This window comes from Patiria miniata, unplaced genomic scaffold, assembly GCF_015706575.1.
Source record: "Patiria miniata isolate m_02_andy unplaced genomic scaffold, ASM1570657v1 HiC_scaffold_10, whole genome shotgun sequence".
Taxonomy (NCBI): domain Eukaryota; kingdom Metazoa; phylum Echinodermata; class Asteroidea; order Valvatida; family Asterinidae; genus Patiria; species Patiria miniata.
In genome coordinates this window covers 19,260,633-19,285,872 of record NW_024037048.1, presented here as the reverse complement: position 1 = coordinate 19,285,872, position 25,240 = coordinate 19,260,633, and the positions used below count along the sequence as shown (strand labels likewise).

The 25,240-nt window shown below is 40.5% G+C and overlaps 1 protein-coding gene across 3 annotated transcripts in view; it reads left to right on the top strand.

Moving 5' to 3' along the window:
- Positions 1-23,882, top strand: part of LOC119739524 (intraflagellar transport protein 56-like) — a 29,464-nt gene extending 5,582 nt beyond the window's left edge. For 2 of the 3 annotated variants that reach the window (XM_038214517.1, XM_038214509.1), the window contains exons 3-8: positions 17,781-18,005; positions 19,118-19,178; positions 19,557-19,640; positions 20,859-20,925; positions 22,666-22,798; positions 23,636-23,882. In XM_038214517.1, coding sequence (XP_038070445.1) covers positions 17,893-18,005; positions 19,118-19,178; positions 19,557-19,640; positions 20,859-20,925; positions 22,666-22,798; positions 23,636-23,750 — 573 coding nt within the window. In that variant the 5' untranslated portion in view covers positions 17,781-17,892 and the 3' untranslated portion in view covers positions 23,751-23,882. Of the gene's footprint in view, positions 1-17,780; positions 18,006-18,031; positions 18,286-19,117; positions 19,179-19,556; positions 19,641-20,858; positions 20,926-22,665; positions 22,799-23,635 lie in introns of those variants that run through there. The other variant, XM_038214503.1, reaches the window with a different exon arrangement.
- The last annotated feature ends 1,358 nt before the right edge of the window (positions 23,883-25,240 follow it).

Genomic DNA, 25,240 nt, shown 5'->3' with positions numbered 1-25,240 from the left:
CCCCCCCCCCCCCCCCCCCCCCCCCCCCCCCCCCCCCCGGCGCAAATAATCACAACATTTTCCAGATCCCCCCAACTTGACATCGCACCCCCCAGCCAAAGTTAGATCCACCCCTGTTTAGGATTTCACCTAGTTTCTGCTATAGTGAGTAGGTTTGCGTAATTGTGAAGTAAGTGCCCTTAGATTAGCCACTCATTATTTTCATGGGAATTGCCAACACTACAACAGACATTTTTGCATGACACTTAGAAATTACGGCTTTTGCAAAAGTGTAAACAATCAGTTATGAGGATTACTTCTGTGCTTACAGGGATAGCGCAGGATTTCTGTGCTAGTGTGCTAGATCATCAGCACAGAATTGTGTGCTTAAACCATGAAATTGAGTCTATTGAGTTAGTAGTGGCTTTGTGTACTTACATGACAATGAGCTGAGCCTCATGGGAATGTTGGAGAAGCAATTCACGGATCCGCATCTGTCTGTTGGTCTGAAAGAAAAAGAAAGATTTCAGGCGAAAAAAATGGAGTGATTTATTGATGTTTAATAAAGTCGAGTTCCATGCACTTGGCAAATCAAATGAACTGAGAGTTGTACGAAAAAATGGATTGAAAGTGACCAATCTCATTATTGAAAATTACCCACCAGAATGTCAAAGGTTGGACACAATTAACAGATGTTGCAAGACTGGACTTAAAAACAAAAACCAGGGACTAAGCGTAAAGTGGATACTGGGAAAGCTTTAAGTGTATTGTCTCCATGCATGGACAAAAGAGGGCGCTTTATAGTCAAACAAGCAGAAGTCGGAATGAGGGACACTTCACTGGTTCACTCATGCTGGGTATCGTGTATTTGGTACCAGCATTTATAAGCCACGATGGCGCCCAAATGGCCCTCGTTTATAGTTTTCTCTGTGGAGGGGGGGGGGGGGGGGGGGAGCGCAAGGAGGAGATTCTACCTTCTCGTTGAGCGTAGTGACTTCTTCCTTGCTGATCTTCCAAGGAAACTTCTCCGTGGTCTCCCCTGCCTCCTCATCCAGCATCCAGGTTTTGGACAGCTCCTTAATCCATCTCAGGCTCTCAGTCTTTGGGCTTCTTGTTCAGGTACGGAATGACCTCCACGTCCAAGCAGTTGATGCGGAACTTGCTGAGCATGTTGGCCATGTTCATCTTCTCCCTGTCCATTTGCTCCTTCTTGCAGTGGCGGCAAAGACGTGCAGCCTGCATTACTGGGGGGGGTTCACAAACAAAAATTATACAGAGCATTATTTCCCTTTGACATAAAGCATGTGTTTCCTTCAACATGCAGCCATCCAGAATAACCTGAGAGATCTCTGAAAGGCTCCCTGAAATGAATAGGACACTGAAACAAAATAATAAAGCCAACCAAGAACAAAAAGTGTGGTGTTTTCTATTAGGCCAAAAAAAAAAAATTCGGTCTCTGGTCGGCGCGCGCGTCGATTTTAATCATGCGCGTCAATCTTTTTTTCCCAAAATGTTTCGCGGTAGCTCCGACAGCGCCCTCTATTGCCGCATCTCCTCAATTTTTTTTTAACAAAGAGCACCAAGGAATGGGAAATTGCTAGAGAGCACCATCGAGAGCACCAAGGCAAATTATGGAGGACACCAATGTACATGAGGACACCAAAAAAGCAAAATAGTACCCCACCTTGGGCCAAGTTCGCGCAAGGACTATAGTTGACCAATGGTTAACTAACGTTTGCCCGAACTCTGTCTAGTCGACGGTGATTGACTACGCTAGTCGACTATTTGGAACCAGCCTACTGGGGTTGGTTGCTTCGCTGGTAACCAATAGCCGTGCGTATTCATAACGCTAGCAGAGAGCCAGGATCCAGAAGTTTTGCGATGACATTTTGACCAGCATTTGACTAGAGACGTTCGCACGTTGCTATCAGTGCGCAGGCGTAAGGTACGTCACAAATCAACCACTAGTTGACTAATGGTCCTTGCCCGAACTTGGCTTATCTGTACAATCCAAGCTTGGAAAAAAAAATACTCATCCCCGCGTCAATTCCGGAACTTTGGTCTGACCAGAGACCGAATATTTTATGTTTGGCCTTAGATATAAAAAACAACTGTGTTTAACATCCAGAATAACCTGAGAGATCTCTGAAAGGCTCTGTGAAATGAATTGGACACTGAAACAAATATTAAAATAATATCGCCAACCAAGAACAAAAAGTGTGGTGTTTTCTATTACATATAAAAAAAACAACTGTGTGGTAGGGTAGGTAAAAATCTGTTTTGGGGGTTTGACATTTCTATAGCCTAAAAATATAAGGTGGGATGATAGTCATTAAAATTTACTTTTTTTCTCTATTTTGCATGCATTAGTTAACATGTGAATCATTCACACAGCAATAACTTACAATCAGCACTGCTCCGCATATGAGAAGGCTTGTGCTCTTGGTGATATGGGAGACGAAGTGAACCAGGGCAGGCCTGCATCCAGGGCGACCAGTCAATGCAATAATCTGTGGCCTGTACAGGGAAATACAACAATCCACAAATTGAAAGGAAGAGGGAATAGAACCTGGGACCTCCGGATTGCCGTTCCAGTGCTCTACCAACTGAGCTACCAAGCTCCATCGTGTTTAGTCTCCCACTTTGTCAATGTCTATGTTAAGAATAGGCATTGGTCAGAGTTGTAATGACTCGAGTCGACTCGAGTCACAATTTTATGCAGAATTTATGTACACGTTACTTTGCGAATACAGTACGGTACAGCAGCCGCTTGTAGTGTACAAACATACAACGTGTCACAGACTCCCGCCTTGTGGTTCTGGAACGCACAAAATAACATTCTGGAACCGGACTTTAAACGCATTTTCCAATCCGTGGTTTCATCATTGGCTTTGAGCGATTTCTTATTAAGCTATAGGATTCCAATGCCGTCTAAATGTATACCCTCCTTTTTAAAAATTAAATAGATACTTGCCCACTTTTAAAAATTCAGAAATATGTGTATAATGCAGTTTGGTTTTAATGTTGTCAGCGATCAGCAACACCTCATGTGCAAGATTGTGCGGTTCAGTTTCTAAAGAATGAGTGTCATATTTGGTAGAATTCTGTATTCCATTGTACAACACTGTATTTATTCCTGGATGAATCCATACAACCATAGAGTGCTGGGCGGTTTGGGGCGGTATAAGGAGTAACAGGCAGGGCACTTTGAGGGGCAGGGACTAATGGCTTCATTGGATTATGCTTAGTGCTTTTTTTAATCATTTGGATAATGGCTAAGTGAACATGCTTCTATAGACGAGCTACGTTCATTTATCATTGATTATCTGGTGATCCTAAATTGAAGGTTATGCGACTCTGCAAATATCACAAGAAGGAAGATTGTGTTGACTTACCAATGGCTATGCAGGCAGCTGTGATAAAGAACGCCAGGATGTGGGCTCTACGTGGCTCATCCCCGGCCTAGAACCAACAGCACAGAACTCCATCTTGGGCACAATCTTGTCCTTGTACCAGCCTTCAGAAAAAGAAAAATAACAGTCAATTGTTATTTAATGATCGTTAACTTGGTTATCGTTAAGATCGGAGTAAACCTGAAGTTAACACAACCTAGATATACCTCACGGTATACCAAACGTTAAATCTGTCACCGTGGCAGCAAGGAGATTTCCACCTTTCTAATTGGACACTGAAACATATAATAAAATAATCAGGCCAACCAAGAACCAAAAAGTGTGGTGTTTTCTACTACATACAAAAAACAACTGTGTGGTAGGGTAGGTAAAATCTGTTTTGGGGGTTTGACATTTCAATAGCCTTAAAATATAGAATGGGATGATAGTCATTAAAATTAATTTTTTTCTCTACTTTAATTTGCATGCATTAATTAACATGTGAATCATTCTGCCGACTACTGACCAACTTACACAAAAATAAATATAAAGTTTATAGTTTTCACTGTGGAGGGGGGGGGGGGGGGTGCTTGATCCCAAGGAGGAGATTCTACCTTCTCTTTGAGCATGGTGACTTCTTCCTTGCTGATCTTCCAAGGAAACTTCTCCGTGGTCTCCAGGCTGCTTCCTCATCCAGCATCCAGGGTTTGGAGAGCTCCTTGATGATTGTGTTGGTCTTGATCTTACCCAACCAACAGAACAGAACTCCATCTTGGGCAAAATCTTGTCCTTGTACCAGCCTTCAGAAAAAGAAAAATAACAGTCAATTGTTATTTAATGATCGTTAACTTGGTTATCGTTAAGATCGGAGTAAACCTGAACTTAACACAACCTAGATATACCTCACGGTATACCAAACGTTAAATCTGACACCGTGGCAGCAAGGAGATTTCCACCTTTCTATGAATATGCCTTTGAATGAGCATGACGACTATTTATAAAAGATATAGACATATATCATACTCGGCAATAGGGATAGTCAGTGGAAAGAACTTAGGACAGGTGTGTACAAAGTTACGCGCAAGACTCAGACTTGTTTTAAGCGAATTACTGAGAAGACGACCATAATTATTGGTAATGAGGATACTTTTATTATGGAGTAGATTAACCATCTTGGTTAGGGGGATATTTTTTAGAAGGGAATTATGGAGGAGACTAACCATCTTGGCAAAGGGGGTTTTTTTCTTAGAAGGGAACTATGGAGGAGACTAAACCATGCTTGGCTCGGAGGGTGCTTTTTTTGAAGAAAATTATGGAGGAAACTAACCATATTGGCTTGGAGGATATTTTTTTAGGAGGGAATTACCGAGGGGACTAACCATCTTGCCTAGGAGGATATTTTTTAAAAGGGAATAATGGAATAGACTAACCATCGTGGCTAGGAGAATATTTTTTTAAGAAGGGAATTACAGAGGAGACTAACCATCTTGGCTAGGAGAATATTTTTTAGAAGGGAATTATGGAGGAGAGGAACCATCATGGTTAGGAGGATATTTGTTTTAGAAGGGATTTATGGAGAAGACTAACCATCTTGGCTAAAAGGACATTTTTAGAGGGAATTTATGGAAGAGACTAACTATCTTGGCTAGGAGGATATTTTTTTAATAGGGAATTATGAAGAACACCAAAGATTTTAGGTTGAAAATGGACTGGAATATTGATGTTTAATATGTCGAGTTCCACTTGGCAAATAAAATGAACTACTTAAGGGTTGTTCAATTTGCACTGAAAGTGATCAATACTAATATTTGAAAAATAACCCACCAGAATGTCAAAGGTTCGACACAATTAACAGATGTTGCAAGACTGGACTTAAAATCACACAAACCAGGGACTAAGCGTAAAGTGGATACTGGTAAAGCTTTAAGTGTATTGTCTCCATGCATGGACAAAAGAGGGCGCTTTATCAAACAAGCAGAGGCCGGAATGAGGGACACTTCACTGGTTCACTCATGCTGGTTATCGTGTATTTGGTACCAGCATTTATAAGCCACGATGGCGCCCTAATGGCCCTTGTTTGTTTTTTCCTTGGGCTTCTTGTTCAGGTCCGGGATGACCTCCACGTCCGAGCAGTTGATGCGGAACTTGCTGAGCATGTTGGCCATGTTCATCTTCTCCCTGTCCATTTGCTCCTTCTTGCTCGTGGTGGCAAAGACGCGCAGCTTGCATTTCTCCCAGTTGGATTTCATGGAGATGAGGTGAGGGATGAGTAGGGTCAAGCCTGGGGGTGGTGGAGGGGTGGGGGCGGAGGTTGGGGGGGGGGGGGGGTTCACAAACAAAAATGATACAGAGCATTATTTCCCTTTGACATAAAGCAAGTGTTTCCTTAGACATGCAGCCATCCAGAATAACCTGAGAGATCTCTGAAAGGCTCCCTGAAATGAATAGGACACTGAAACAAAATAATAAAGCCAACCAAGAACAAAAAGTGTGGTGTTTTCTATTAGGCCAAAAAAAAAAGTCGGTCTCTGGTCGGCGCGCGCGTCAATTTTAATCATGCGCGTCAATCTTTTTTTCCAACAGCGCCCTCTATTGCCGCATCTCCTCAATTTGTTTTTAACAAAGAGCACCAAGGAATTGGAAATTGCTAGAGAGCACCATCGAGAGCACCAAGGCAAATTATGGAGGACACCAATGTACATGAGGACACCAAAAAAGCAAAATAGTACCCCACCTTGGGCCAAGTTCGCGCAAGGACTATAGTTGACCAATGGTTAAAGGGAAAATACAACATTTGCAAACATCAAAAAATAAAACTACCAAATCATTTTGAAATACCTTGCTGGACTGTTAGTGAATAACAGTGTAAAGCATCCTGTAAAATCATGGCACCTGGTATACTGTCATTTTCAAGAAAAGTGGTATTTTTGTACCAATTTCCAACGCTGATCGGCCGATCAGCGTTGGAAAAACTGGCTTTTTTCCAAATACTGGCCCCAGTTGACCATCGCACTTGTTTGCAATCGATTACACACCTATGAACGGGTACAAGCCAGCTAGACTGGTTCCCTGACCTTACAATTCCCCAATATATGTAAACTGCTCTGTTTCTTCTTAAATGGAGTCAGGGAACCAGACTACAGGAAAATGATTGTTTTTCTTGGTTTTTATAGCATTTTCGAACCCAAAACCTCAAAAAAGTCAGTGTAACTATATTTGCTATATATTTCCAACCCCCCAATTCCATCCATTTCTGAAAATTACAGCAAAAGCAAATGATGTATATTCCCTTTAACTAACGTTTGCCCGAACTCTGTCTAGTCGACGATGGTTGACTATGTAGTCGACTATTTGAAACCAGCTTACTGGGGTTGGTTGCTTCGCTGGTAACCAATAGCCGTGCGTATTCATAATGCTAGCAGAGAGCCAGGATCCGAAAGTTTTGCGATGACATTTTGACCAGCATTTGACTAGAGACGTTCGCACGTTGCTATCAGTGCGCAGGCGTAAGGTACATCACAAATCAACCACTAGTCGACTAATGGTCCTTGCCTGAACTTGGCCTTGTCTGTACAATCCAAGCTTGAAAAACAAAAAAGCCACGTCCCTGCGTCAATTCCGGAACTTTGGTCTGACCAGAGACCAAATATTTTGTTTGGGTCTACATATAAGAAACAACTGTGTGGTAGGGTAGGTAAAAATCTGTTTTGGGGGGGGGGGTTTTGACATTTCTATAGCCTGAAAATATAAGGTGGGATGATAGTCATTAAAATTTACTTTTTTTCTCTATTTTGCATGCATTAGTTAACATGTGAATCATTCTGCACAACTGACCAACTTACACAAAAATAAAAATAAAGTTTATAGTTTTCACTATAGAAGGGGGGGGGGGGTGCTTGAGCGCAAGGAGGAGATTCTACCTTCTCTTTGAGCGTGGTGACTTCTTCCTCGCTGATCTTCCAAGGAAACTTCTCCGTGGTCTCCAGGCTGCTTCCTCATCCAGCATCCAGGGTTTGGAGAGCTCCTTGATGATTGTGCTGGTCTTGATCTTACCAAACCCACCAATCTAGACGAAAACCAATCAGGGAGGAAAATTTGAAAGCATTGGTCTGAATAAATTGTGTCCAGGTCTTGGAAAAGACCAACGTTAGTGCTGAAAAAAAAGCGAAAAACCTGGACAAATCTGGTTTAATGATCTTGTTAAACATTTTGCAACTTTGACTTAATTTTTAAAAGACCTGCTTGCATTTTACTCAAACTGTTCATCAAAATTCATTCCGCAAAGTCTTCTTCAAGTACTCATCTGTGAGTACACATTTCGGTACTCAAAATACTCATCGAAATATTCATTAAAATAATTCACCAGGGGTACACAAGACTTGTAGAAAGGTACTCAACTAATACAAAACCTCAGGATTCATTGAAAACAAATGAATCGACTCATAAAGTAGTACTCAGTAAAAAGTAGTCTACTTGTCAAAACAAATGCTCAACTCATACTCGACTGATATCGCAGACTGCTTCACTCGTCAAGCAGACTCGACTTAAAAGACCGAAATTATCAAACAGTACCTCAACCCATTTACAACTGGTGTTCCAGAGTCCCTAACTTAACTTAACTAAACTCAACTTTAATAGATTCAAGTTTCAAACACAGGCAAAGTTCTTGTATTAATTTTCCATTGATTAGACGCTGGAGTCATTCTGAACGACTGCAACACTCAATCTTTGGACGACTTTCATGTGTAGTTGCTCCTCAATGTTTCAAACGTCAAACTTAATTCAACTCTTTGGAATAATTTAGTTCGGCACTTCTCTGAATGCTAGTCTGAAACGCATGTAGTTGTCAAAAGGTACACAACTCATCAAAATGCAGACATTACGAATTTCTCCCATTTAAACGAATCCGAGTTAGACCTTTCTAACTCGGAAAGAAAACATCCATTCCTAAGTGACAGCTTCCCCCAATGGACATAAATTTAATACCCCCTTGTGGTGGTCAGCCCAAGTATATATGGCCTATTGACCTCTATAGGTACACCATATGCCACGTGGGTAACGAGTAATTGACTGATTTGTTTCATCCACTGATGGTAGTGGTCACTATTGCAAACCACCAGCTTTTATGTGTAGGATTATAAAAATTGACTAGAAAACCTTGAAGACAAAACGGGCAGGAAAATTCTCCATTGGAAGTCGGGTTCAGGCGATTGATGAGTTAGAAAGATGGTGTGCTGCTAAGGTACATGTAGTCAGAGATGATAATGATAGGAGTCATCTAGTGAGTTTTACGGGATATATCCTGGAGATGATATCTGGGTGGATGAGGATTCGATTAGACATCCAATACTTCACTATGAAGAGCAACAGAGACGTAAGTAACATGTTGAAAAATAACATCTCATACATTAATTAGTTGTAGGCATATCAACAAACTGTAAATGAGTGGATATTTCACCCCTTCTCATATACTCAATCAACTTGATTGGAAAATAAATATCTAATCAACAAAAGGATACTTGAAATTTATGAATACCAACAATTAACATCTGACGCAGAGTTCACGATGAACAATCTTATGTACCGTATCAAAAGAAAAACCCCAATTTGATAGGATCAGTAAAATGGCATCATTTTATTTATTTACTAGTAGGCCTAAGCAACATTTTGCATGATGGATAAATATTTCCTGTGAAATTTGTTGTCATACAGAATTCTTACATGTATTTTCTTTATCAGAACAACATAAAGGCTATGAAACCCCAATAAACCTAATAGAAAAATATTGGAAGGTTGTCTCGTATTGGTCAACTATGATCATGTACATGAATATCACAAAATGCCATTTTGAAGCAAGGTTAACAATAATATGACATTTTATGTTTGCATCTAGACCTTTCTGGCAGAACAAGGTTAACCAAACATCTCAGTGCATGAATACATGTACACCAAAATTCCCCAATAAATACCAAAAAAAATACACCCCTACGTTTGAATATTTTGCTTTCGGTGAACATACAGCTTTACGTTTGAATATGTTACTTTTGGGTGAATGTTATCCTGATGTCAATTATCATCATTACAGAAAGCTGCAGGCAAGCCTCCACCAAAAGAAGACAGTGTAAGACTAAGAGGAAACACTTGCAGTTTTTGAGAGAGTGCCAGCAAGACGATCTGGTTGAAACAGTTGATGGCAGGATGATTTGAGGAATGACAATATTCAAACAGTGGATCCCTTCAAAAGGTTTATTTTCCTGCAAGACAAAGCTGCAGTAAGCCTTGATAACATTTCATTGCCAGGTAAAGATTACTCAGACCAATTTTTGTAATGAATCAAGAGACAGTAAACTAATGGCAAGTTGACTCTGTAACGGTCATGATTAATTGAATGGTTGTTACCTGGTATACAGTTTTTTAAGGCAACCCTAAGGGACAGTCAACAAAAGTGTACCATGTCCTCGTCAATGAGCAAGAAAAAATCAATTCCAAGAAATTTCCAGATATTGTAAGATATTCGGTTGCAGAAAACAAATTCATCTTTGATGCATTATTGAAAGCTAACGATTGCATGCCGGACCTAACAAACTACTCAGGAAAAACTAATCAGCAACCAACACTTCGTGACAAACATTTCTGTAAGAAAACACGTATGATAAGTCTCATTAAAAAAACAAAGAAAAGCACATGTAAATCAAAACAGTCTCAGACTTTTTTAAATTTGCGTAAAATAAAATACTTTTTTCAACATTAAGATTGTAAGGCTTACAATCTTAATGTAAAAAGTATTTTATTTTACGCAAAATCAAAAAGAAAACATAATTTAAGTACTCACAAGGTTTCATTCCCTGAACAAGCAAAGTTATTTCTGCAAAGAGTATTCAGAGCTGTCTAATATTGAAGAACACAAATATCCTGAAATGTGGAAAGCTGGCTGAGCATCGAACAGAAAAAGCAAACAACTACAGTAGACGATAACAACTCGGCTGTTGCTCATTTATACAAAACTCTTTAATTTAAAATTCTGAACAAAGAATAGTTTCATTGTAATTAACATTTGGAATTATACGTCATAAAGCCTGATCTTTTGAAAAGGACAGAGATCGGAATGCATCTTAAAAGAAAAATCACATTGGTCAGTTCCAACCAAGTATATATTTTTTTATAACACCGATTAATCAACAGTCTACAGATGGTATTACTTTCTGAGTTTCAGGGCTAGCTGTCATGGAATTAACATGTGCCTTATACATGTACTTGTACATGTACATGTCCAAAGAGATTTTCCGTTTGAAATTTCGCAGGATATTTATAATGCAATAATTCTGGTTTTGTTGCTTGGGGTAGTGCAAGTGTACATTGCTTATTATAGACTTCATGTTCTACAAAAAAGGCCCTTATGAATCGTACCGTTGATTGTACTCATTCTAGCGAAGTATTTCACAAATGCAAGACTCTTAAGTCAGTGATATATATTGCTTGGGCTTGGAAGTTTTATGAATCAATTTATTTTTTTTTGAATTGATGTACTTTGTTTTAGAGTATCTTTACAATTAATGTTCATTATATACAGAGAATCTGGTGATTGTCTTTTCCCCATGTAGCTCAGACACTTAGTCATCATAGCGTCATATGGCCTAAGTTGTTGTAGATTTTAACCCTAAAAGTACCGGGTTATTTTGACCATCTCTCAGCCGGGGGGGGGGGGGGGGAGGATTCCGCCCCCCCCCCCCAGATCTCGGCCATCGAGTGACACATTTTTTGAAACTCAGTACATGCATAGAGTAACTCTTCCTAAACATACCCAAGAAATTTCATGACTATGGGTTAATAAGTTATGGAATTATGGCTAATTAATTATTCATATGTACGAATGGCAATTGTGCTCTGTGTACATGACGTATATGGGAAAATTCAGTTTTCACGGCGCCTATAGCGCCGGACAATATTTTTCGCTACGCGGCAACCCGTGGTCCGATTTTTTCTGTTTTTGGTATCAAAAGATGCGCAAAGCTCGAGGCTAAAAAGTCATAAACAGCTCGGGTTGCGTAAAAAAACTTTTTGAGGCTATCACGGAAAATGTTGAGGGGGGGGGGGGGCCGGATTCCGCCCCCGGCCCTTTTAGGGTTAAGAGATTTTAAGCGTGTCTTGTGTGTACATGTATTATGTTACAAAAATTATTTTCAATTATGCTCTTGTGTCTCTTCCTTTACTCTTTATGTGCAACTAATAATCCTTTTCCATGCTGCAACATCAATTTTGAACAATTTGCTGAGTTGGTTTTTTTTTGTAAAAACATAGAATTCATTTTGGATATTAACATGGCTCAATGCACATGAACTCCAGCTCCAATTAATGCACAACTAGACTTATGTGGTTTTAGAAATTACAAATGTAAACAAGTTAATTTGTTCGATTAAATTTAAAACAACATACTCTTCGAAATTTCACATAAAGAAAAAAAAATAGAAGAGCATCTTTGTACAGTTGGTTTCCACTTCATCATATCCATTTTATTTGCATACGTGTTGTGGTTCTCCATGTTTTGGGTTGCTTTATTTTATTTTACTCTACTGTTTTAGACCTCCACAAACTGTTGTAAGGGTTTGCTTTTTTGAAAATAAACTGAACAACACGTGAAGTTACATTTTTTAAACCATCATCAGTGACCTGGGTCCCTATTTTAAATACCTAAGTTTAAGTTATTGTGCAAGTTTTGATTTGTAGTATTGCCTTACAGCACTTCTTCGGCACGGTTGTGCATGTTAGCAAAACTGCTTTGTGTATGTAATACTTGCATAATTAAATGTGCCACATCTTTGATTTTATGTAAAGTGCGCCAACAGTTTATTCTTTGCAAATAAAAAACTTCATTAAACATTCAGTTGAATGGGAACGAAATATTTGTTTAAAAATGTTGTTGTTTTAGCACTTTAATCAGTTGTACATCATTCGTTTTTTTTATGGAGTCAAATATACCTTGATGTCTAAATCGAAGAATGCTGTATCTGTCATCAAAATGGATCATTGAAGATTGTAAAATTTTGGGACACAGACATACGTTTACCCCTTTGAGGATACCCCCTCCCCTCCGGACCTGCCTACGATTGGGCCTAGTTCTAAGTGTTTAATTTTGATGATGACTCTGCAGTATTAAATGGTAAATGATTGAACTTGTATAAAATAGGCCTAATTTTTTTTACTTTTAGCATTCATTTCACTGTGTTAAAAAACCCTGAAGTTAAAACTTTCTCGGCAAATTTTTTGAGTGCATATTCAGTACTGTATGTATGTGTACAATGAAGGGAAACCTGCATCAAATACTACCAACAATTTGTGTATGCACAAATCCTATCTGTATCTGTGCATACTACATTGTGTACAGTGTGGGCCACTTATTATAATAATTTGCCCTCCAGTTGGTGTGGAAACTCTCAGAGGAGTGCTTATTACTGTGTAGCTTGAACTTAGCTGACCCAGAGTCAGTGCATGGTAGTTTGGCATTACCATGCCCCCAGACCACCTGTTGGTGACCTAGGTTGACTGTGGACATATCACAATGGCAAGTTTTAGGAGGCGTTGAGTGATTAGACTGATACTTATGCCCATAGGAGACATGTTCCCATTAATCTTCTCTTCGAAAAGGATGTGGGATTTTGAGAGAATTTTAAATGGGAGAAATTCGTAATGAAACTTGAGCTATCCACGCATACTCAGGTCTGACCCTGATCCCCCTCATAAGCCTACCTGCATGAGTGCCTGTGCCCCGGTTCTTAGCGTAGGGCTTGCTACCATGGCTGGGAATTGATCTTCTGAACATCCACCCATTTCTCCTGAGAGTCTGTCAGAAGCTCCATCCAATGTGTACTCTGCTCACCCTGTATGAAAGGCGGGACAAAATGTTTCCCCTTAAAGCTTAGCATCTATATTTACTAAAGAAATTAATACTCTACTAAAATAATAATTAAAAAAAAAATCTTTCTCTCAAATTGTTCACATAAAAAAGACAAATCACCCACTCTTTATCATGACATTTATACGGTAGGTGTTCAGGGAAAATATTTAGTTGGTGAATGGTGGGTTTTCTCCAATTTTGTAAAATTGGCTCTTATCTGCTTTTGCAAATGTACTCTTCAAATGCTCTGCCTACTAATTGACTAGGCCTAATTAGTGTGAATAAAAAGTCTAGAGTTTGACGTGACTAACGTTATCAGGCTGTCAGGTTTAAATCGAGTTGTTGTCTGCATGCGCTATAGTCCATGCATGTGTAGTCGGACAATAATGGGATATCATCAAACAACAGGCGGCGCCCTTCACAATTAACGGTGTCAAGTGACTGAACAAAAATAAAAACGGATAACGAAACCATTTCCCAATTCCTAAGCAAAAAAGAAAAACGGATAACGAAACCCACTTCCCCAATTCCTAAGCAAAAAGAAAAACGGATAACGAAACCAATTCCCATTTCCTAAGCAAAAAGAAAAACGGATAACGGACTTCGAGTCCAAAATCCATTCTCGACACTGGACAGCAAAACGGGTAACGAATAACGATTCCCATTTCCCTATTCGACAACCAAACGGAAAACGAATAACGATTCCCACTTTCCTATTCGACAGTTAAACGGATAACGAATAACGATTCCCATTTCTCGACTCGAAAGCAAAACGGAAAACGAATAACCGAGAAAGGAATTGACATTTCTCAATGCATGATGGGAAAATTCGGACTTCGAAACTTTTTCGCAACCCTGTCCCCAGGGTTAACTTTATGTCGTAACTTTCTTTCCTGTATTAAGTACCTGTCAGTGCGTACCGCTCAACACTACGTAAACGAGATTGTATTTGACACCGTTAATTGTGAAGAGCGCCACCTGTTGTTTGGTTTTCCCGATAATGTATGTGGCGGTGTCGTGCCAAAAACCGTCCGGTGCCAAATAGTGTCCGCTGAGCATGCGCAGTCGGCGCCAGACACTATTTGGCATGTAATACATGCCAAATAGTGTCCGATGCCAAATAGTGTCCGGGCGCCGTCGCACTAACACAAGGGCGCACGTACGTCCTGCCGGACACTTATTTGGCAGGAAAATCGCCGGCGGACAGTATTTTGCAAAGGTGAATCGGACAATATTTGGCAGGGCGGGGAATCAGACAGTATTTGTTGGCAGGAAAAATCGGACTATATTTGGCAGGAAAAATCAGACAATTTTTTTTGCAGGGAAAATCGGACAGTATTTTGCAAGGGGGAATCGGACAATATTTGGCAGGGGGAATCGGACAGTATTTAGCAGGAAAAATCGGACAGTATTTGGCAGGAAAATCGGACACTATTTGGCAGGGGGAATCGGATAGTATTTAGCAGGGAAAATCGGACAGTATTTGGCAGGGGGGTCGAACAGTATTTGGCAGGAAAAATCGGACAGTGTTTTGCAGCCGGGAAAAATCGGACAGTATTTTGCAGAAAAATCGGACAATATTCAGTGGCAGGGTGAATCGGACAATGATATTTGGCAGGGGGAATCGGATAGTATTTAGCAGGAAAAATCGGACAGTATTTGGCAGGAAAATCGGACAATATTCAGTGGCAGGGGGAATCAGACGATATTTGGCAGGGGGAATCGGACAGTATTTAGCAGGAAAAATCGGATATTTGTTTCGCAGGAAAATCGGACAATATTATTTTGGCAGGAAAAATCGTGCGTACTGCACTGCACGCCAAACAGGTGAACTGACGCGAAAAAAAAACCACAAACATTTTGCACAAATATAATTTTGTTTAAACTATTAGGGAAACCATGTAAATAGTTATCACAGATAACAAGGAAAACGTTAAAACAGATTGTAAAAAGCAAATTCAAGTGAAAGAAATCTTATCTATACGACGTCTTGACAGCTCGTAACAGCAAGGCACGCAATAGGATGCACGCTAAGCGCGGACACTATTTGGCAAGCTTCCGTAAACAATGTGACGTCATGGGCGCATGGCCAATCAGAGCGCATTATGCTAATTAGCGGACACTATTTGGCACCGGACGGTTTTTGGCACGACAGCGGTAGGCTAGGCCTGTACACCAAGCATGTTTTGTCAGGTAAGCCTGGACTATTTACTTGTCAAAATTCAACTTCCTTTCGGCGTACTGGAAAGATTCCCATATCTGGACATTACTCATTTCTCCCTTTAGTGATTTATGCCACAATTCCGGTTTAAAATGTCCAAAAATATTGGATTTAGCAGGGAAATTTGTTACCTAAAAACTATAGTCGGAGTCCCTTATCGCGGCATCCCTTTATCGCGGCATCCCTTTATCGCGGCATCCCTTTATCGCGGCATCCCTTTATCGCGGCATCCCTTTATCGCGGCATCCCTTTATCGCGGCATGGAAAATTTCTCCTTTTGTGTTGACTAAACTCCTTGAAGTGGCGATTTTTATCCAGGTCCTCCAGGCCATAAGGACTTACTGCCGAGTCGTATTTAAAAAAGGACGATTAAAAAATGTTGTTTTTTGGGACTTTTAACGATTTTTAATAAATATTTAGTCACATTTTCCAAAACCTGCAAATTTTCCCTCACCGTCATGACCGTGTCTGCTAAACCTAAAAGGTACCGTCTATTAATTTTAACATAAATCATTAATGGTGCTCCGTCCATGAAAGTTCCATTGTCTGGTTCCCCTTCTACAGCTGCAAACACAAAATGAAGTCGAATGACGATAATTCCACCGCGGAATCATAAAAACTTTTACGGGATCAAAATAAGGACAGCGCGTAAAAAAATAAAACGGCACACCGTGTAAAGTGAATGGCGCCCCCAAACACCAATCAGTAGACGTTGTCACAGTAATTTTTCTTCTCCTTTCGGGGAAGGGCAGGGTTTTAAGAAATCATCCTGCAGGGCTATAGTCTTTAATCAACTTAAACGTTACAGGGAAAATATCAGACTTTATTCAGGGGATGTTTTGGTAAAACATTCACTATGAAAAAAAAAGTTGAGATTATTATAAAAACCACAATTCCCATAATAGGGAGTCCACCTCCATTCGCACATTCCGAGCATGTCTATTTTCACAGGCATTTGAAAAGGAAGAGTTATACAACCTAAGAGACAGGACAATTCGGGAAGGTTAGCGGGCAATCTCCATTCCAAACAAGAAACGTGATAAGTACCGCGATAATACGGCGTTCCATCCTACATGCTTACTGCCACTGCCAGCATCCTACTGTCTGAAAAAACACCACGGAGACATTTCACTAAATGTCCAGAACTCCAGGTATGGAATCTTTCCGGAGTATTTTTTAACCCTAACCCACCTCGCTCCTCCAAAATCCTCCTGGCGGTTTTGGAGGATTCTAGAGGATTGAGGATGAATGGTGATTGAAGCACATGAGGATTCTAGAGGATTGAGGATGAATGGTGATTGAATCAAATGAGGATTCTAGAGGATTGAGGATAAATTGTGATTGAATCAAATGAGGATTCTAGAGGATTGAGGATGGTGATTGAATCAAATGAGGATTCTAGAGGATTGAGGATGAATGGTGATTGAAGCACATGAAGATTTTGGAGGATTGAGGATGAATGGTGATTGAAGCACATGAGGATTCTAGAGGATTGAGGATGAATGGTGATTGAAGCACATGAGGATTCTAGAGGATTGAGGATGAATGGTGATTGAATCAAATGAGGATTCTGGAGGATTGAGGATGAATGGTGATTGAATCAAATGAGGATTCTAGAGGATTGAGGATGAATGGTGATTGAATCAAATGAGGATTCTAGAGGATTGAGGATGCATGATTGAATCAAATGAGGATTCTAGAGGATTGAGGATGAATGGTGATTGAAGCACATAAAGATTTTGGAGGATTGAGGATGAATGCATTTTGTGGCAGGACTGTCTGATGATTTTGAAGGATTTGGCGTTGGTTATCCTTCATTTAAACACGAGTGCAAAATTGTGGGATGAGGAGGATTTTGGAGGATTGACGATGAATGCATTTTGAGGCAGGACTGTCTGACAATTTTGAAAAATTTAGGCGGAGTTGCAAAATTTTGGAGGATTGAGGATGGTTCCAAGCAAAGGGCCTAGGGGTTATTAATGTTTTAATTGCATACATTGTTAGACTTTCTTTTTATAGCTCCATGATTGTATAGTCATTCTTCCAGAACTGTAAGTGTAAGGGTTTTAAACTAAGTTCAGGAAGTATGGTCAGGCCCTACAGGCCCCATTTTTATCGTTTGTAAATTTGTCAATTTTTGGGAAATTGTTCTAAAATTTCACAGTAATTATTGTCAACCAAATTCTTCAAACAATGCATTTTCCAAAAATAGCAGATGAAAACAATATTTGAACTAAACCTTAAGAATTAGAAGGTAAAGATGTTAAAATAACTTGTTTTTCTTTGTTTCTTGAAGTTGACAGAGTTTGAAGGTTCTACCAAGGATGTCAACTGTGGAGCACATACAGGATGCAGAGCACAGTGATGACGTATCACCATGGCAACGCATACCGCTCAACATCACTTGAATGAGATTGTACCTGACACCGTTAATTGTAAAGAGCGCCACCTGTTGTTTGGTTATCGATCAACATTATGCAGCAGATAATGCAGCGGTAGGCTATATAGGCCTGTACGTCAGGTAAGTCTGGACTATTTATTTCTCAAAATTCAACTTCCTTTCGGCGTACTGGAAAGATTCCCATATATCTGGACATCACTAATTTTTCCCTACAGTGACCTATATCACCATTAAAAGGGATAATGTGTCCAAAAATGTCGGATTTATATCAGGGAAAAGTTGCTACCATGCCTACTGAGAAAACATGTCAAAGGACATTTCCTAGTCTTTGTTGGTCAGTGACGTCTGAGGTATGGGAGTCTTTCCAGAGTATTTTTGAATGCTTTGCATACATTGTTGGGTAAGACCTCTTTTTATAGCTCCATGATTGTATAGTCATATAGTCAGCAGGGCCAGGGCCTATTGTTTTTAGTTCACCGCACCTACCCCAATTAAGAACCCAGTATCAATGCACACATATAATGGTGTTCCCTAACGTGGCGCACTGCGACTTTTCTCCTGACTTTCCTCATGCACGGTTGCCAAACTTCTTTGTTGATAAACTTCAAATTCATTCAGTTGTTACTGGTAGGGCCTACTTTTTCAATAGTGTTTGCCATTTAACTACTAGTACTGTAAACAATTTCACTGTCATACAATTTTGAGCAAAATTTATAAACGGTGGCGTCCGGAAATTGGGCCAAAAATCAGCTTAGTGTTCCCTAACACAGCGCACTTGCGTAAATCTTGGAAAATTCCAGGTTAACACTAAAAAGGTTATTTAAAGTTAGCAAATTCTTAATTAATAAATGAATATATCTCTACTTTACCCAACTAGAAGTATGTTAGAACATTATTTTCTTATTTGTGGGTGAGTATATCAGTGGTGAGTTGAAGGTAGATTGTTTCTCGATGATAATTTGAGTTAGAAATATGATTCGGGTTTGTAACTTCAGGGGTTGCCCTTCAGGAAAATCAAGTTTGGATTGATTTGGGGGTCAAAAGGTCAAAGGTCAATGTCATTGGTCAAGGTCTAGGTCATTCCATTGACCAGTATTAACTATTGTACTACATGTACTTGTAATTTTGCACCTTATATCAACAAACTCAGGCCGAGGGGTTCCAACAGCACCGCTGTATTTTTTTAGGAAAGTTGCAGTAATGTTTATTGATTCATTTTATTTCATTAACAGCTTTGAAAATGGAGTTGAGGCCAGACAGACAGGGGGCATAGGACTGCATATTTGCTCTCAGGTAATTTTATCTAATGCATTTAGTGTTAAAAACTATTCGTTTTTGAACTTTTCTCCAAAAACCTGACAATATTTATTGCCAATCACCCTCTATTATTCAGGACCAATTTTTTTTTTGGAATTATTCTTGACCATTCTCTTTATTTGGTGAACAATTTTGACCATTGTCTGACTAAAGGCGTTTGCATGTTGATATTAGTGCTCAGGCATCAAATTACGTCAGGAATCGACCACTAGTCTCGCCCCAACTTGCTCATAGTTGTTTCTGTGGCATGGTTTAGCTGTATTTGTCCTTTTTTTGGGGGGGGGGGGGAAGTAGTGCAGGTGGGAAAATTATCAGAAAAACTAAGATGACATTTTTGTATGTTTACGTTTCTAGAGTTACTTCTACAACGACGATAGGTTCAACTACAACTATGCGCAGGCCAAAGCCACAGCAGGCAACTACAAGGAAGCACAGGAGGTAGGTTGGACTCCCAGACCCAATTTTCATTGTTGCGCCCTCAATAGTTGGCCAGTCATGGCGCAGTGACTCGTCATGGTGCCTGAACTAGTCATGGTGCCTTTCATTTGCAAACATCAAAAACCAAAACTACCAAGTTATTATGAAATACCTGACTGTTAGGGAATGATAGTCTCAAGCATCCTGTGAAATCACGGCACCTGGTGTGCTGTCATTTCCAAGAAAAGTGGGATTTTGTACCGATTTCCATCGATGGTCGGCCCTGTTTGAGAAAGAAGCCCGACTTTCTGTCTGTTCTCATCCATAAACTGTTGCCGTATACCTAGATGTAGAACAAAAAGATATTGCAATAGCTTGTTTTCCCACGTGCTGCATCTCTTTGGAATTCCTTGCCTGGTGCTTATTTCCCTCCAACCTATGATCTGTCCTGATTCAAGAGGAGTGTGGAGTGCTGTGGCCTCGTGGTTAAGGGCGTTGGATACGTGGTCTGCGGTAAAGCTGCAGGTTGTGGGTTCGAGTCCAGCCTGGGGTCATGGTGCGTGTGCCCTTGGGCAAGGCACTTTGTTACTCATTGCTTCTCCCCACCCAGGAGTAATAGGCTCTCAGCTTTGGTCCAAAAAATGGGCCACCGGTACCAGACGATCGAAAAGAGCAATGCTCATAGCGATTTTTTGAAAGGCACATCTAGAGATGGAGAATGTGTGATAGCTTTGCAGTGTGAGTGGTGGCAGTGTTATCACTTTTGATTTGTGTTTTCAAAATGGCCGTCAATATGCTTGAACCTGATAAATTGTATGTTGTAACAAGCATGTTTTGGCTGCCATTTAAAAAAAGAAAAAAAGGGATAGCACCCAAAAAGCTGCCACCGCTGCAATGCTGTCACATATTTTCTGACTATAGAGGGGTGCATACCTTGCCAAAAATCACAATGAGCATTATTCCCCTCATTTGATACTGACCAAACCCCCACACTGATGGCTTATAAGTGGGTGCCTATGAGGGCAGAGATGGTGTGGTTGATTTAGCTGCTTTGCTCCGACTTGTAGCCCTATATCTGGAGTGGCTTTTAGCCTTGTTCAGGGCAAATAGGCATAAAAAAAAAACAAGTCTAAAACCCGGATGGGGATCTTTCTGTGCCTCCTAGACCACTGTTTTGGTGGGAACACTTGGTTTTACCATGATTTAATTGGAGTGGGTTTCGTTTCTCTTGTTTTCCAGATTTTTGTGCTCATTCAGAGTGAGAAGATCAAGAATGACTACACGTGTCTCTGGTTGGCAAGATGCTGTGAGTATTACCGTCAATTGTGAATGACGTTTCCTCTTCCAACTTCCAAGTTGCTAATGATGGGAATGAATCCACCTGTTAAGCCTCAACTCATAATGTATTGACCACTCACAATTGTGACTGCACAACCAAATGTCCAACTAAAGTCACGACACGTCGCGTGCATGCATTTCATGTACTGCTGGAAAATCCAGAGTGGCATTAGGGAGATGCACATGTTGCCCATGTGTGAGGTAGACTGAAGGGTCTCTAACAATGACATAACCAGCATGCAATCAACGCCCTGATCGTATATTAAGGACGTGACTTTGCGTTTCATTGTGTAAATGTTAAGCAAATATTTTAAGAACCGTTTTAAACGTTTAGCCATTGACAGTGGCTTTTGCCTACCCATTATGTCTGATCTGCAGACCGGCGTGATTGACATGATAAATCAACAATGGATGACATAGTAAATAGCAGGCAGTCGTTGATAAAGTAAAAATGTAACTACGTGTTCCCCAAATGTAATCAAGTACTACGGTGCTTCTAAGGTTTTGTAAATTAAGTAGGTTTTAAATCTGTGTTAATTATTTGTGCTATGTGTGGTTATCTCCAAGGAAGATCGCGTGAACGGAGGTCCCGTTTGTATAATTTGGGTTTAGTTTAAATGTTTTGAAAAATTTGTAAGCGGATTTAAAAGTTTTTTTGGTTTAAACGTGTAAACTTTACATCTTAGTCGTACATTTGTCATGTTGGATTTGTTCTATCACATTTCAAGCAGATTGTACGACAGAAATTTGCTACATTGAACATCCCTCTTGGCTCCCAAATATTGTACACAGTTACACTGAGCATTGCTGGCCGAAAATTGCTGAAACGAGCATCCACTGAACCGAACATCTTTTGTGGACCCCAATGTGTTTTCTGACAGCAGTATCCTATGTATTTATAACCTTTCTTTGTGTTGTTTTCGTTGTTCAGACATCGTGAATCGTAAGGCCAGACTAGCCTGGGAGTTGTACCTTAAGATGGAGACGTCTGGCGAATCGTCCAGCCTGCTGTAGCTCATTGCCAACAACGGCTACAAGGTAAAACATCATCCCCTATTTTTGTCCGTTGCATATTTGGTATAGATTTTGGAATTCACCCCAAATTAGTATCCAGTCACTCAATCTAAACCTGCAACCGATTTCACGAAATACATTCGTCACTTCGTCCAAAGAATGCAGTATCTAGACGCCACTTCAGCGGTTGTGTGCAAAGTCTACGGAGAGTCAAGAAAACTTTCCAAGTATTTCTGAACAAAATTGGAAATGTTTCTGCAGATTCGTGTTTGTGAAACATTTTTGCAATAACTCATCTTTATTGAGGTGATGTGTGAAGACAAAAGTGGCGTCTGATTGCAACATTGTTTTCACGTGTAAAATCAACGAGAATACGAACCCCCGTCAAAAAAGAAAAAAAGAAAGATTTGTTGCACATTTACGACTTTGTGTCATTAGCTTGAATAATGAAGGATGCACTTTTGTGTCACAAACTTTGGTAAGCATGTAGAAGGCATCATAAAATATTAGAATAGCCAAAAATCCCAACTGCTTAAAAAATTGATTTGGGACAAATTCATCACTTTGTCAACACGGTGGCGATATGATCGAAAACTTCAGGCTTTTTGTTTGAACTTCTGATGTTTTTTGCTCGACCTCAACATATAATTGTCACGGTCTCTCGATCCTCAAATCTCATCTTTTCTATCGGTAGATGGCCAGTTCTACTATGCGACCAAGGCTTTCGGTGTCCTGGAAAGATTGGACCCCAATCCTGAATACTGGGAAGGCAAGCGAGGGGCGTGCGTGGGCGTATTCCAGCAGATCATAGCTGGTCATGAACCAAGGTGGGTGTCATCTCTGTCAATCAGCAGTGCACACTGACCAATTAGATCTCAACCTTTGGTCAGGTGACCACAGTACATCTATCAAACAGTGTGCACTGACATATCACTCCGGTGCTCTACCAACTGAGCTATCCAGCCCAATGTTGGCGGTTCCCTAATTGTCAATGTCTCTGTCAAAGGGGCTCTAGTCAGAAGCCCTCAACCCGCATATGCCATGCAGCCAGGGATCACGCCCAAAGTCACGATGCAGACCTGGCAAATATCAAACGGGGATCACTCAGAGAGGATACGGCTTTTTATTACAAATCTTCATGAATACTTCTCAACTTCTTAGCCCTCTAGTTCAAATTCATTGATCTTTATGGATTTTTCCTTTTTCCCCCTAAATTCTATAAACAGCTTTCATTTTCACTATTAGGTTTTGCCCTTCACTGACGTATAAACACTGTATACTCAGTGCTTTACCTCCCGAGTTAAAGTTGAAAAAATTACTCGGTTGGGACTCGAACCCATGACCTCCTGCTTGTTAGTGCAGACGTCTTAACCACTGGACCATCAAGCTTACAGAATTGGTTGCCTAGCCAGCCAACCAACCCCGTAAGCTCCATGGTCGAGTCGTGGGTTCGAATCCCACCCAAGTGATTATTTTCCCAACTTTCACTCAGGAGGTAACACACCGAGTATACAGTGTTTATACATCGGTGAAGGGCAAATCCTAACATTGATTTACATCACCCCGACGCAAAGTCCATCTTGTTAATAGCTTTCATTTTCATGTGCACAAAACCCAGTGAAGTTCAAGCCACTAGATTTGTGTCATTTTTTTTTCCTCTACAGAGAAACACTGCGAGACATCCTCCAAATCTTGCGCAACACCGGTAACCCGCAGGTGGAATACATCATCTGTGTCATGAAGAAGTGGGCCAAGGACAACAGGGCACCAGTTTCCTGAGGTGGTCCCTATCCTATAGTCTTGAGATTGTTTAAATGTGTACATTCCAAAAACCCCTGCTTGCAAAGGGATTTTCCAGAAATAAAATAATGGAACGATACTGTTGATTAGGGGTGATTTAATTATTCTTGACGCATGGGAAATTTGCCTTGAAATATTTCTTTATTTAGCTTTGGCAAGATGGTTATGCAGGAGAAAACAACAGTTCTGGAGAGAGGCTAGTCTCTCATGGCATAAACAAAGTAGGCTTGCCTAGTTAAGCTGGACTCTGTGACTCAGTCAGTGACTTGGTCAGTGACTCAGTCAACAACTCAGTGACTCGATCAGCGACTCCGTGATTCAGTCAGTGACTCAGTCAGTGACTCAGTCAACAACTCAGTGACTCGATCAGCGACTCCATGATTCAGTCAGATTCGGTCAGTGACTCAGTCAGTGACTCAGTGAGCGACTCAGTGACTCGATCAGCGACTCAGTGATTCAGTCAGTGACTCAGTCATTGATTCGGTCAGCGACTCGGTTAAGGAATCACTCAGTGACTCATTGAGCGACTCAGTGGCTGTCATCAACTCAGTGTCTTGGTCAGTGACTCATCGCGCAGTCAGTGATTCGGTCAGTGACTCGGTCAGTCAGTGATAATAGTGACTGACTCGATCAGTTAATACTCAGTGACTCGGTCAGACAGTCAGTCAGGCAGCATTGAAATGTTCATCATAATTATGAATGTTCACGTCACAAATGTTGCTTACATGTAGGACAACTCTGCAAGTTTGTTTTCTTGGAGTTTCTGGGGCATGTTTAGAGACAACCCAACGGCATGAGAATGGGCCAGGAATGGTTATTCAAGGAGGGGGGTAGTCATCTGTACGTAATGTAATTATACTAATTAATGGTTTATATTGATATAAATATACATGTACAAGTTTTCAGAGCACGTTTGTCAGGTAATTAGGGTGTAAGGTCCAGATGGCAGGAAACAAATTGAAAATAAGTGATTTGAACCGAGCCCAATTTCATAGCGCTGCTTAGCACACAATTTCTGCCAGCAGAGCCTCTCCGTCTATATTACTGAGACTGTAAGCAGTAAACAAAAGGCATGCTAATACCTCAGAGAAACAATTTGCTTAACTTACCGTAAGCAGTAAACACAGCAATAGGGACGCTAATACCTCAGAGGAACAATTTTCTTAACTTACCGTAAGCAGTAAACACAGCAATAGGGACGCTAATACCTTAGAGAAACAATTTGCTTAACTTATCATAAGCAGTAAACACAGCAAAAGGGACGCTAATACCTCAGAGGAACAATTTGCTTAGCTTTTGACGTAACAATGTACATGTAGATCTCAATGCGTGCTGAACCGTTAGCACATCCACGCCATGAGTGCTTAAGGATGGTACAGTTCTGCTGTAGTAATATGAGCACAGCTTTTCTGGTAACTGTTAAGCAGCGCCATGCAATTGGGCCCAGGTTGTATTCAAGTCCCGAGTCC